Source organism: Halichoeres trimaculatus, unplaced genomic scaffold, assembly GCF_033239565.1.
Source record: "Halichoeres trimaculatus isolate MK-OKI-2021-1 unplaced genomic scaffold, fHalTri1.1 fHalTri1_scaffold_2, whole genome shotgun sequence".
In the NCBI taxonomy this organism is placed as follows: Eukaryota; Metazoa; Chordata; class Actinopteri; order Labriformes; family Labridae; genus Halichoeres; species Halichoeres trimaculatus.
The window spans coordinates 23,097,828-23,112,818 of record NW_027437180.1 but is presented as its reverse complement, the minus strand read 5'-3'; the positions used below and the strand labels follow the sequence as shown (position 1 = coordinate 23,112,818).

The window sequence follows — 14,991 nt, the reverse complement described above, 5'->3', positions numbered from 1 at the left end:
ACAGATAACACTGGTAGATATACCTGTCAAGGGTTATCTGAGGTCACGTGTGACTTTGTTGAGATCAATACTCTACCTGGGCTTGCCTGAGATGAAGACATCGGTTAGAAGAACTGCCTCTGGTAGTCATCCAGGGTTCATAAAACCGTGGTTTCATACATAACTCTCGTTTCAAAGCTGTTTCTGTGATTTCACAGCCTGTCTTACTGCCATATAATGAGAATGTTTACAGACTTTATCTTTAATCTTTAAGATTTTATCAATTAAGAAGCTGACAGGGTCATCATTGCTGTGGGCAGCACCAAATTTGGGGTTTTTAATGATTTTAAGCAAAAAACATTCTTAATAAGTTTGAATCTACATAATAGGTTTCATTTTTTTGATTGAAACTACGAAAAAGGAAACAACTTTTCTGCAATATTCTAATTTATCAAGACGCATCTGTATATACTGAGAATTTTGCGGCTACACATGAATTTAAGATTCTGCTAATTTTCTTCTTACACCAAAAAACCCTTTTCAGTTATGAACAAAATTAAATCTCTGAAACTTTTTGAAAACTGAAAACTGTTCAAGTTTTAGGAAGAATTTCCCAGCAGCGAGTAAATGGAGTCTAATGCTTGCTACGCCTGTTTTAAAAACAGTGACATCAAACAGTTTTCCAGCAAAGTTTGCTCAGCTCTTCAGTTCTTAGTTTCTTTAGAACAGTCTGTTGTTCTGAAGTGACTGATTTCCTTGTTGCTTAAGCAAAATTTCAAATAGAAACCAACAGACTAATTTAAAAATAAGAAAACACATGAGTCTAAGCTCTTTAACACCGCAAAACTCAGAATCTGTGATGAAACAATGGCATACTGGTTTGCTGTGCATGCCCAAAGTTAGCAGAGCGAGCAGCCTCAGCTGTGCTGGTTAATGTCCACACACCTGTCCTGGTTACACATGGCCCACTCGAGTTGAGGTGGCGTCACCATAAATTAGACACAATGCATCACTCGTATTTCAGACCAACAATAATAAGTATATCAGTCATAGGTTAAAGTGAATCTTATTTAATTGCTGACTAGTACAGAGGGTACCAATGTTTAGTCTTCAGTCAGCTAAATGGGAATATCCCCAGACTGAAGCATTTTCTGCAGAACATCACAGCTGAGTGAAATCTGATACATAATAAGGGTTAACACTCATCGATCATGCTATCTGTTTAAATATATGCGCACAATCTACAAAGAGAGGGTCTTCTTGTCATTCCAGCTCAATTAGACGCAAGACCAGCACATATCAGTGGTTACTTTTCTCTGTCAAAATCTGGTCCAGGGTCAGTCTAAAATCCTGTCACCATCGTTCAGATTTTTAGGGGTTAGAATTTTTTGATAGTAGTAAAATTCTGGCTGCAAAGAATTTAAGAAATGTATGTTTTCAAAGCTTGACCAAAGGATTTAAAAGTTGAGATATCTAAGTGCCTGTAGCTCTAGTTTGGCAATCCATTTCCAGTTTATCCGAGGTAAGTGCCCCAAATTGATGGAAGAGCAATTTTATCAAGTACCCTTTTAACTCTTCACATCTGGGAAATCAACACCTTCAAATCCTTGAGGACCAACTGTAAGTGAAAGTTTTAGACTTTCTCAATGTTCTTTAGTCATGAAAAGGATGTGTGGTATACCCAGAGTTACTTGACTTTGTCCCTGAACAGAGATGCTACTGTTCAACCAGTGCAACTCCCCAGGTTGCAGTTGTGCACCTATCGCAAACAAGTAGAAGGTTTTCAATCAAGATTGTTATCACACATGAAGCAAAGACAAAAGGAACAGTTTGTCAAAGATGTGCAAGCCATTTTCATGAGTAATTACTTTCCATCTACCTGCCCTCAGACTCCAGGGAATCAGAGCATCTTACACAGGGGAGGAGCTTTGGACAGTTAGTGAAGTCAGAGAGAAATGAAGTGAGATCACTTGTCTGGGGAATTAGTTTGGACGTAATGCTCTAATTCCATGAATGTGAGTTTTTTAAGTTACTGAGTTGTTTGGTATGAAAACATCTGTCAGATATTTTTGTTTATGCATGAGTATACAACTGCTGTCACTACGTGTGCCTTTTCAGTCTTTTAAACATCAAATCCCTTATTCTCCATATTTACACTCCACAAAGGCCATGGGACTACAATACCCAGGTGCAATCTTATGTAAGAGACACACAGATGTGTTGGCCCCAGGCTAATTACTTGACAACATCAAACACAACCGCACTCTTCTTCCAGTTTGTCATATAGGCCTGATGAAGGCACATAACTTAAAGCTTGTCAATGTAATGTGAAAATTGTGCAGACTTAAGCCTTCTAAAGCTGATCTTTCTTCTTATTGTAATGCTTTCAGCACGAAAAACCAAATTAAATTCACTTCTGCTGTGTCAGAAGCAGCAGAAGTCTGTGATCTGCATGTTTAAATGTGACTGAGGGTTAGTGAGAAAAAAAGTTCTTTTGTAACTTGGGTGAACCGAGCCTCAAAGATTATTTCTCAAAGGAGAGATGAAAAGAAAAAAAAGTTAACCTGAATCTCTCACAAATGCAAACAGAGGCCTAGAACTTCTTTTTTATCAGAGGTTAAAAGTGCTAAAGATGCTTGACAGCAGGGGCCTGATGTTGGTCTTTGCTGAGTGCCTCTACATCTGCATCCACCCTTGAGAGTACACACAGACTCACACACACAAACACAAACACACATTTCCAAGTTTCTCACCATGCTCCGCCACCAGCTGAGGCAGTCTGTTGACACTCTCCATGGAAACCAGCCTCTTGTGGTCCAGGTCCTTTGCATCCAGGTGACTGAAGAGTGGTGCTATAAAGGGGTAATTAAATCCGTTCCCTCCATTACTGACTGCAGGCTCAGACTGTGGCAGCTGAGGCTGCTGCTGATGATGCTGTTGATGATGGTGGTATAGCTGATGAAGGTGCGGGAGGTCGTTGGGGGCGTGGCCCGAGTGCCTGTGGGCAAGTCCATTCATCTCCCCAACTCCGCTCCCTCTGGCAGATCCCACCCCTCTGTCTCTCTTGCATACACACACGCAGTGGAAGTGTGTGCGTTTCTGAGCATAGAACCGTGACAGTCGTCGCAATGCCTTGCGACCTAAGTGCGCCAGGTAGCGGATGATCTCCTCGTAGCAGCTCCCCGGCTGGCTGTCGCTTGCCAGAGTGGAAGCTGATTGGTGGAGCTGTCGGGCGTGCTGTTCCGACTTCATTAAGGCGTGTTCTCTCTGCTTGGTTTCAGAAAACTGAGTTGCAATGACGACCAGGCACAGATTGATCATGAAGAAGGATCCCACCTGGTCAAGATAAGCCGTATATTACACACAGAGCAAGACATCACTACAAGTTTGAGTGAGTGAGTGTGTGTGTGTGTGTGTGGGGGGATTTTATACTTACGATAATGAGGAAGATGAAGTAAATGAAATTGTAAAAAGAATGTGCATCCATGACATAGTACATGATGTCGACCCAGCCCTCCAGAGTGATCACCTGTTTTAGAGCATAAGAGAAACGCGGCATTAAGAGTTGTGCTGCATTTCTGTTATACTTGTACTAAAAGTGTATTCACGCAATGATGTAACTGTTTACCTGAAAAATGGCGATCCATGCATATCCAATATTATCAAAGTTTATAGCTCCCTTGTGTGGGTTTACTTCCCCAGCCCGACATTCGTTGTAATACTGGTACCAGTTCACACACGACCCGGATGGATCCACTGTACGGCCAATCTCTGGAAAAGCTTCCTCAGCACTCAGGAAGCAGGAATTCCCAGCCACACGGCGACGAGGTACGTCAGAACACCGAAGCATCCCGTTTTCTCTCTCTGTCGAGCAGATGAAGGGGTGGTCATCAGTGCCATCCGGCCGATAGTAGCCACTCAGGAAGGAAATGTTGTATCTCCTGGAAGGTAGAAGGGAGAAAGGTGAATAACAGATACCGTTTCAACTTGGTATTCGTGTATTAATCTGATTTACAGCTGTGTAGTGTAACTCAAAGCCCAGTGCTCTGAGACGTGACCGTAACTTGTAACAATGGCAAAATTTTCATTATGTCCTGTCAGTGCTCATCTACCAACAAAAACCTCACCAAGCAGAGCAAACACAATCTGGCTCTACATTTTTTTATAGGCCCTCAAATTAGAACAAACCACTGCAGAATAACTGCTGCATGGGAGTTTTAATGCATATTATCACAAACAGAAATATCTAGATTCACAGACCAGCGCAAATATTGTAGTGCCTTTTGACTATTCTTGGCAGCAACATTTGATGTGCCAGTAGAACAGCAGGGGATGAGACTCAAAATAACCAAAAGCAGCTCTTTGTGAAATAATTATCATGTAAGCCACTCCGTGGTTTGGACAACACTGGAGCTCAGTGGCACATGGGAATTTCAGGCTGTGGCTATAAAAAATAACACCAGTTAGACAAATCAATAAATAGTTGGTTTCATTTCTAAAAAGGCATTTGTTGAACTTAAGAAAAATATAGACAATATTGTTTGAGTTATGAAAACACAACAAAATAAGGTCTGTAATTCATATTTTAAGTCAAAGTTGGATTGTGTTGAGGCTATGGGGAGAAACAGTGTCTTCTGTCTTTTTTTCTTTATTTTTCTTTCATTAAAGAAAACAGAAAGTAAGAAATTCACAAGGGTGTTGAAGGAGGAAATGAGGGAACAGAGAGAATCACAGATGAAGGGAAGAGAAGAGAAGGAAAGAGAGAGGGCGGGTGCAGTGGAGAGATAAACAATCAATCATGTGTGTTGTGGAGTAGGGTCACAGAGGAGCGCTACTCCCTCACTTCTGATTAGAAAAGGTCATTTTGTTGTTTATGGAGCAGAAAGAAATCCAAATTACTGGCTGAAAACAAAATCTATAGAAGGAGAAGTTTCATTTGAAAATCCAAAGGCTCATAAATAGCAGGTAGATGTGGCCAGATGTGGACAAGGCACGAGCGAGCAGCACCGTGATATTGCATTTCCTTATACAGCTGTAGTGTTCTTGAAATGTAATCACATTTTCTCAGCTTCCTCACTTTAGTCCAGTGTTGGTGCTTCTGTTGTTGTCTGAGAGAGTAAACTTGATCGTCTCTGTGGGGGGATTGTTCTTGGTGTGAGTGCTATTGTTTGCTATTTCACTTATAAATCATCAGAAAATCATGAAAAGTGTGAAAAATGCTAGAAAGACACCTTAAACAATAACATATAAAAACAGGACATCAGTCGCACTGCTGTGCTGCAGCCATCATAACCTGGACCACTAAACTGTGACAAGGACGGCTGCAGAGTCAGGTCCAAACACTTACCTAACAAAGCCAGTTTGAAGTGTTTTATTGAGTTTGCTAATCTTAATCAAATTGTTGACCGTAGTGCCAGTTCATTTCAGGTCATTTGTCAAGTGACTGCTGTCAGAGGGGCACATAAGATCACAAGGACCTGCTCACGCATACTTCAGCCTGAACTGCTATCTGCAGGTAGACGTTACAAAGTCTACCTAAGGTAAAGCAGTGACTTGTTCCAGTTGTCTTTCCTCCAACCTCAGTCTCACTGCTGAACAGACAGACATCTGAAGCACAGGATCAGCAGTGCTGTATGCCCAGCTGAGAATATACTGCATAAGGCCCATGCATTTAAATGGTCTTATTTATTTTAGGTTTTTTATGCTCATGTTTTGTATTTATGGCTTTCAGCGTTAGAATTTTTTTTTTTTTTACTTATGGTACCTAAAGTTGCACTGAGCTCAATGTTTCGAAAGTACCATTGCCCAGTGTTACTTTGGACAGCTAAAGAGTTAGTCTTAGTCTTGGCCTACGGACAAAAACGCACAGTTTCATGTCTTTTTTCATTTTATTTATTTATTTTATGATGGTTAATAACTATACCTGTATTAAAATTGACATTTTATCCATATTATAATAATAAATGTTAGACATGCCGGTTTCCTTAATTTTGGGTGATCGGCCCATCCTTACATATGAATCTGATCATATATACCTCCAGGAATGTCTGACAGCCAGCCATTGTTGCTTTTTGCTTTGAGACCTAAAACTCAGGACACTTTATTGGTTAAGTTAGAACATAAAGATTTCATTTTTTCACAGGTATTGTTCAATGATTTTCAATAAAATAAGATTGGAACATTGAAAGTATATGCTGTCAGTTATAAAAAATAAAGAATAAAAATAGGTATCAGCCCAAATCGGTATTGGCAGGTCAGACTTTTTAAAGGTCGGTGACTGGTGATCCGCTAGAAAATTGTGATCAGTGCACCCCGAATAAATATATTATCATAATATATAATATTATAATATTATAATGTTTTGAGTCAATTGGAACCACGAACCGTCTCACTAACTATGCTTTACGGATGTCTCATCAAACTGTGACGACTCACAGCTTACACAGACACAGAGCTTAAGGTAAAGAGGTGGTTTTATGCTTAGTAAATAGTAAATATAGATTTCTGCACAAGCTATTAATAAAGTTAAAGACTGTGAGGTAAATGTTTTGGAATATCAGATGAAACATAATCTCTGAACAGCTTATTAAAAAATTCACATGAGTATTTAGCAAAAACAACCTGAGATTTGTAAATATAAATGACCTCAAAATAGAAAAGGTGTCTTTTGAAAAAAGTTATTTGTTGAATGGCAACAGTGGAGAAGGCTTACAGAATATTGGGTTCCCAAAAGGACAGTAGGTGAATTCAGGTATGTCAGACAGAGGCTGAAATGAGGGTTTTCAAATACACAAATCTGAGATAAGTAAAAAGGTTTTTGAGCTGTTTGTCATACAAAGGCACCTCAAAACAATCAGAGGAGCAATATAAACCAAGAGAAATAAGCCTAACACCCCTCTTTCACAACAGCAAAAAAAGATTAAATGCAAGCATTAAACTGATGTCGTCTCTGTTAGATGGTGGCGTCATGGTCCCTGATATTTATCAGGAAAAAATAATCATTGGCAATGCAAGGAGGCAGTGAGGATTTCTACCTGCACCAGATTTACTGCAGGTAATAGACACATTTAACTCTGTGTCCCTTAACTAACTCAATCTGCTGCTCGTGTCTTGACAGACAGATTAGATGCTCAGTGGGAAGAACTATCATGATGGATAAAACTTTTGGACAGCTTTTGTTAACAGTTTCTTTTTTTAGTGTTAAGGAACTGTCGGATATTATTGCTTCACCTGCCACCCAAAAAACGTTATCTACTGAGCGGCTAAAGAGCTGAATATTACCTACACATTTAATCAGTAGACACAGAATATTAATTTGCATCTGTGTTATGTAACAATTAATAGTCTATAGTAAATACTAGTAAGCTTATCTCACTAATCCACACAGTACTGAAATGTAAGCCTGTCCTAAAATGCACCCTGAAGTGGACGTAAACCACCACACTAATGTCAGAGATAATTATCTCAGCAGGATGGTTGACCAGATGTGAGGCCATGAGGTGAGTATGATGTTAGCTGATGTTAAGTGATACTATACGACCGTGTTGTGAGACCATGTGAGGTGGGAGTGCCGTGTCCCGCACAGATTCGACATGGCACCAGGGATCATGAAGAGAACTGAAGTGACAGAATAGCTCTGTAGGTGGGTGCTGAAACAGCCCCCGAGTGTCTGAATAACAACACACTGAATTCACTTAGCCTCCTTAATCCCTGATTTGTGATCTCTAATGCTTGAGGTTCCAGCAGGGAACACATTTGCACATTTGCTTCCTCCCAGACGGCACTGATTAGAGAACAAACAGGATCAGACTATCTGTGATATTGATCTCCCTTTTACAAATAACAGCTGGGTGAAAGAGGCTAATCACTTGTGAGCAAACTTCTAACAACAGGTTTGGAGTAATGAGGCCAGGGCATCCCGTGATGTCACATCTGTCGGTTGCTATGGTAACTCACATCTTGACATCCTCTCCCATGAAACAGCGGTTTCTGAGAAGCCCTGCCCACAGCTGCACCCCAACGATGCCAAAGATGAAGAAGACAAAGAAGCACAGTGCCAGCACGTTGCCCAGCATTGGAAGTGTGTCCAGGAGAAGGGTCACCAGGATGCGCATACCTACCAACACACACACACACACACACACACACACACACACACACACACACACACACACACATAAAAAGAGAGCAGAGAGCAAAATAATAATTAGTTACCAGGTACTGCAGCTTGCAAAAAACTAGTGAAGACAAAAGACAGTCACAACTCTGAGAGTATAGACCTGTTTACAAGCTGTAAACAATGATGACAAGTGTGTGCACAATTTTGGCGATGGAAGTACAGCAGAGTAGTTTTTCTCTTAAGACATGTTGAGTGAGTATGTGTTGATATAATAATAAAAAGATAAATATCAATGCATTCTTGAGGACTCTTTCCTTTGTTCCTACAGATGATGCAATCACAAGAACCACAGAAAAACACAGCGTAAGGTTACCACTTAGACTCTCATCTAACCCCCCCCAAAAAACTCTGGCTGCTCTGAAATGATCCTGCCTGAGTCCTGAAAAGCTTGATCCCATGGCTGGGATACAGAGTCTGACAACCAACCACGCAGCAACCAGACAGTTTGATGCTGGTAACAGTTTAAATTCAAAGTGTAAAGCTTGCTAACATCTCAGGATAAATGAAGCGAAATGTAGCTTCCACTGCCACAAACAGGCCCGTAGATGACATATGCTACTTTTCAATCATTTAACGCAGTCCCCTGTTGCCTAGATGAAACATACTTACTATGTTTGATTCTAAATATTATATGAATCCAGCACCAGAGGAGACCTTGGACAAGCTCTAAATAGCCTTTCTGATTATGATCGGTTTCAGAGTTTGTCTCTTAACGTCCTTAAGGAGGACATTTAAATCTAAATGAGCTCCTATCACCCCTGCCCCAACATGACTAGAGCATTGTATTACCATAGAAACTTGTTAAACATGGCTGAGTCCAGCTGTATATGTTTGTCAGTGAGTCAGAAACAGATGCAGAAGACACTGATTAAGAAGTGCATTAAGTGACATATCTGAACGATCAGTTTTTATGTTTGTACCACAGGTTGCATTCTGGTCAAAACTGTTCAGTGACCCCTCCTGGGGCCTAAATAATGTGTTTATTATAGTGAAAGTGACAGGTATTGCATTTTAGAATATAACTAGGGATGAGTATTGCTAAGAACCTCACAAATCAACTTGATTTTGATTTTTTAGGTTGCAATTCGATTTGATGTTGATTTAAATGCTTCAATTATCGATTTTCATGCTCCATGTGAACATATGTGGTATGTCACCTCACCTTTTGGAGCAATAAAAAAACCCAAACATCAGACTTTAAAGCTGAAGGATCTGGCTTTATGCTGCTGCTGCTGCTTTGGCTGCCATTTTTTTGTTGTTTGGTCTCTCGTGGCCCAAGTCCTCACAACGCGAATAACACACACACTCCCCCAATTTACCAGGAAGATGAATCGATTCAGAGGATTTGATGGATCAGTATTGAATCGGGCGAGGCAATATTTTGATGCATCGATATTTTTACCCATCCCTCAATAGTACTACAGGTAACATAAAATCTAGATAACATCCAGCTACATGTAAACATGAAATCGACAAATCATAGTGGTTCCTGCTCATTTAACCACTGATTTCTATTCGAACAGTGATGACAAAAGGTTTTCCTTTGACTTGAGATTGATGTCCTTTAAGTGTATTGTATTTCAAATCAGACAGTGGCCAAGTGGTACACTGCAAATTGATTCACATCACTCTGTATGTTTTTATTCCTATTATTCAACCTCCTGTGCCTGGGTGAGGAGTTTGAAATTATCTAATAAGCTGTTAATAAAAAAAAACTCTTAACCCCGTCAGTAACTACACGCTACAGCCTTACAAAAATCCACATTTAAAGCTCAACGTCAGGCAGAAGTGTTTGCCAGCCAGCCAGAAGAAAATCTCTTAATGTATTCTGCTGAAAACTGGAACAGTGCAATTAATTGAATGGGCAATAATTAGAGTTCAAATACTGATAATTGGCCTCCACTCCACTCTGCTGAAGAGCACAGATCTGAAATATTCCTCTTTACTGCTCTTAGACTTGGCTACTTCAAACACACTCTACAGTGTTACAAGAACTCAGTCCAAGCTCTGCCAAGGTCACAGAGGGTTGTAAAAAAACATCAAGTTGGCCGGCCAGTTTGTGCAACGAGCTGTTACGAACAACACAAGCATCACAATGATTCCCATGACTTTGTTCCCTGTGCCCTGATTTGTTTACGCACGCATCCATCAAAAGTAGAGCTGCTGCAGTTAAAAAGTGGGCAGCGTAGGGAAAGTAAAGAAATGAAGATGAATTTACAGCACCATCAAAGAACACAAGGACAGTGACACGTTTTTCAAAGTCTCTGTTGTAACTAATGAGGATGTGACTTCTTAGTCCATGTCCACACATAGCCAGGGTATCTGGGAAACTGCATATATTTTTATACGTTTAAGCCTGTCATCCACACTAAACCACAGTTTTCATCAGTAAAAACAATGTTTTCTGAAAACTCCGGCCAAAGTGAAGATTTTGGAAAACTCTGGTTTCATGGTTTCATGTAGACGCCGGGAAACAGAGTTTTTGGTTCTCAAACTTCACAGTCTAATGGCAGAGGTTCATTCTGATTGGCTAGCACGTTTCATGTCTGAAAAACACTGCTGAATATTGATATGGCATGCTTCGAGTCCCACTTATTGGTGGGTCTGTGTGGACAAAAGTATTTTTAAAATCCAAAGAGGTTTGTTTTTTAAAAATGCCCAGCTACGTGTGTACAAGGCCTTAGAAGAGGGTGTTTCAACATCAGATGATCAAGAAGTTTATCTCATTTTACTCATGCTCTGCCATTTATAGGGGACAGGAAGTTGATTAGACAATCTAACATGCAGTAAGTCCCACACACTTGTTTTATTTTTTACTTTTTTCCATGAAGGACTTTCTGAAGTGTTTAAACATGTACAGTGGCAGAGGTTGTAACTCAGTATGCAGGTCATGTCACTTGCATACCACCCTGACTGCTTTTTTTTTCCAGCTAGAAGTTAGGAAGCGGAGTCCCTGCTCAAGGAAGTAGGACAAAAACCTCCTTTTTTGTCTGACAAGAGCACAGTACAAGACCCAGAGCAATGTAAACAAACAGCCAGGAAGGATAAAAGAGGTGGTGGACTTTAAGGATCACAGAAAACACATGGACTCAGCATGACTACTACACATCCTTGATAGTGTAGGAAAAATAAACCAACATATCAACTGAATGTAATGGTATTAAAATCATAATTTTACATTGTCTTTGTGTGAGGTATCTAACTAAGATCAAATAGCAAATTTGATCACAAAGTTCAAAAAAGAGAGTACAATCATTATTTTATTGTTTATAGGGCTGTTTGTTAATTTCCATCAGCGACAGTATTCTGCGCTAGTTTCCCCTTCTTTACCTAAGTGCCCTTGTTGTTCTGAGGACTGTACCAACCTGAGCGATTTCTGCCATTTTATTACAGGTTCTGTTTTTTGTTTTGGTTAGCAGAAGGGGCAGACTTCTGATGTCATAAGGAAAGATGTCAGCGCCTGTCATGATGAGTATTCTGGCTTCAATTTTGTACACAAGGAGGAGAAGGAACTGCAATGTCTATCTTAATGCACAGCCAAATTCTGTTTTCCCAGACAGTCTTCAGCTGACATTTGGAATACATTTTCTTATGCTCTGCCAGCCCCTGTACTGCAGTCATCTTCACTCTGCGCTCATTTCGGAGGCTTAAATCTGCTCCTCTGTGAGTCAAACACACAATGTGTTGGATTGCTGTCAGGTCAGCGACTTGTCCAGTCAAGAACATTATACGCTTTGAACAAGAAAATCTCCTAAGTTGCCCTCTCTCTGCTCTCTTTACAATCTCTGACCAACTGCTTTGTCCTAAAGTCAAGAGAGTCCTCTATTCCTAAATTGGATGTGAACACACTTTAAAGCTTTTGAAAATAGAAGTCAGCACTTTAACCTCATAGTAAGTGTTTAATTTAAAATCCAGTGTGCCTGAGCACAGTGCCAAATCAATGCAAGACAATAAGACTCATAATACTTTGTGAGTGTATGTTGGAAAGAGAGGAGAGAAACTCACTGGGAACTCTGTTGATGGCTCGCAGTGGGCGGAGAACTCGGACGGTCCTGATAGCTGATAGGCTGACGTTGTGTCCATCAAGGGAGTACTCTAGCATTCTGTAAATAGGAAAGCCACCATAGAGTCACTGGCATCATGATCAGCATGACCTTGGCAAACCCTGAACGTCCACAGGGAATCCAGCCGAACGCAGAGCTGCGTCTCTGGGATACATTGCCTTTTAACTACCAATCACTGAGGTCCCTGTCTCTCAGGACCGAACAATGCCATTGTCATTCTACAGAGCCGTCTCACACACACACACACACACACACACACACACACACACACACACACACAACACCCGCGTGCACACACACATGCTTGACATTTAACTGGCATTAAACAAGTGTCTAAGCTTTACACAAAACACACACATAAACACACACTTTTGGCTCATATTTAATGTCACATGCACATGTGCATGCGTGTGCATGCAGAGTGTGTGAGTGTGTGTGGGGGGGGGGCTCCATCAAATACTCACCCAATTACAACAATGAAGAAGTCCAATCTGTTCCATGTGTCCCCAAGGTAACCGCTCTGACCTATGACCCCAAGGGCCACCATCTTCACCACCATTTCCCCAGCGAAAAACACAAAGATACCATCGTCCAGAGCCTGCGAGCACACACACACACACACACACCCACCCACACACACACACACACACACACACACACACGAACACACGAACACACACACACACACCAGCACACAAAAAGGATTAGCGTCAACAGATTAAGTAGGAAAATAATTGCAGTAAAAACTTTTCAGACCCTTGATAATAAAGTCTCACAGCGGAACATAATTAGTTTGTAATTATGTGTGTGAATATCTTTGTGATGTGTGTGTGTGTGTGTGTGGTGTGTGTGTGTATGAGAGAGAGCGCTTACCTGCAGCACGTAGGGGGTGTGGCCACAGGGCTGGAACATCCCCAGAGTCACACAGTTCAGCAGGATGGCCAAAATGCTCACACGCTCAAACCATGTGCCACAGGTCAAGGATCAACAACATGCCAAGCACTGAACATTAACATTTGATATAAGCATGTTTTAGTGTATTAAGTATGTTAGCTTATTCAACTGACTAATAGGTTTCTGGGAGGGGTTTTTGAAGCAAACCAGCTTTTGCAGCCATGCTGAAATGACGTGGGCTAGGAATCTCCACAAACAGCCATAGGGCGCCCGTCAGTCACCTGAGCTGAGCTGTGCCTCTGGTTGGGTGAACTCAGGATCTTAATATCTTCTAAACTCCCAAGTTAGAAAAAAATTCACCCCAGACTTTTTTTTTTTCCAGGCTGTAAATATGTTTATTTCTGCTGTAATAACATTTTTTTTATTTTTTGGCTTGGTGTGTATGTGACTTTTGGTACTTCCTGCCAGCCTTGAGCGGACACTCAAGAAACAGCAGATTTTCACACTTCCGCATTGTCTTATATTTTTAGAGTGGAGGTTTCAGCTTGGTAAACTGCTGTCAGCATGTCCAGATTCAGCTTCCCCCAGGTGCCCCAAACTGGCTTAAAATGTGCCCTGCAAACACATCACATTATCCTCTTAGATAGTAGTCTCTGGCTGAAATCTTGCGACTGTGACGATATTATTTTTGTTATCAACATGATTTTTTTCACATCAAACCATTCAATGACCTCTTCTTTCCATTTGTGGATTCATCTGCATGAATTAGGTTCCTTATTTTATTCAGTATTTGCCTTTGACTTTACTCCTCTCTATATAAAGGCATCTGGCAGTAAAACAGTCAGATGCAACCCAGAGGAGTCTTAGGTACATATGAAAAGTCTGGCCATGTTTATGTTGCAGAGCATGGAACATGACAGGAGTGAACAAAACCATCTGAGTGAGCAAGAAGCCACAAATCCATGTGTGCATTATGTGGCTCACTGCTCCAAAAATTAAATTTGTGAGCACAGAACCAAATGTACTAACCTAGGAAAAACAACAACTCGAATAAGAGTGGAAACTTGCAGTAATAGGCTTAAATATATCAACGTTAATTTACAAGCGCAACTTCTAACAGAGCATTTTGACACCTTTCATGTTCACAACTACAAAAGAAAGACAGCTACCATGAAACACACTGCAACACATCTAAAGTCAGTGCAAGTGTAAGCTTGTGTAGGGTGTGTGTTTGCGCATCAGTGTTGCCTACTAGCTGTCAAAATAACACAGGGCTCAGAACAGAAAACATAAAGCGTTAAAAGGAGAGAACTAGTCAGAAGTAGAAAGTTAAAGGAATGACTGTGTTGAATTCGAACAAACATTCGCACACACACACTCACATTTGCTCATAAACCGCAGAATGGTTGACAGCGATGTATTCAAGAACCAAGGACGCATAGATAACAGAGCCAGGAGCATACACACTGACACACACACACACACACATGGATTGACACGCACAGTCCCCTTTCCCGGACACTTTGCTCTCAAGAGGGCAGAAAAATTAATGAGAGTACAATCTTTTATCACCCTTGAGACAGAAAAAGAGAGAGGGGCGAGGGTGAGAGGAGAGGGTGAGAAAGAGAGAGGAAGGGGGTGAAATAAAGTGAGACAGAAACAGCAAGAGTGTGGAGACGGAAGGGGGTGAGAGTTGGAGAGAAAGGATGAGAGAGTAAAAAGAGTGGAGATATGCAAAATGAGCGCACGTTAGAGGGAGGGAAAGACAAAAAAAGGATAGAAAAGGAAGGGTGTGAGAGTAAAAGAGGGAAAAAGTGTGGGGGATAGAGAGAAAGAAAGGGGGAGCAGGGGTAATCCAGTGTCCTCCCTTTGCTG

General features: G+C 40.9%; 1 protein-coding gene across 2 annotated transcripts in view; it reads right to left on the bottom strand.

The window, feature by feature from the left end:
- LOC141808565 (voltage-dependent T-type calcium channel subunit alpha-1H-like) overlaps positions 1-13,200 on the bottom strand; it is a 54,820-nt gene extending 41,620 nt beyond the window's left edge. The window contains exons 1-7 of one of the 2 annotated variants that reach the window (XM_074695237.1): positions 13,096-13,200; positions 12,687-12,820; positions 12,164-12,261; positions 7,936-8,095; positions 3,608-3,920; positions 3,416-3,508; positions 2,733-3,315 (exon numbers count right to left, since the gene is read on the bottom strand). In XM_074695237.1, coding sequence (XP_074551338.1) covers positions 2,733-3,315; positions 3,416-3,508; positions 3,608-3,920; positions 7,936-8,095; positions 12,164-12,261; positions 12,687-12,820; positions 13,096-13,134 — 1,420 coding nt within the window. In that variant the 5' untranslated portion in view covers positions 13,135-13,200. The remainder of the gene's footprint in view (positions 1-2,732; positions 3,316-3,415; positions 3,509-3,607; positions 3,921-7,935; positions 8,096-12,163; positions 12,262-12,686; positions 12,821-13,095) is intronic. The other variant, XM_074695229.1, reaches the window with a different exon arrangement.
- Between the last annotated feature and the right edge of the window lie 1,791 nt (positions 13,201-14,991).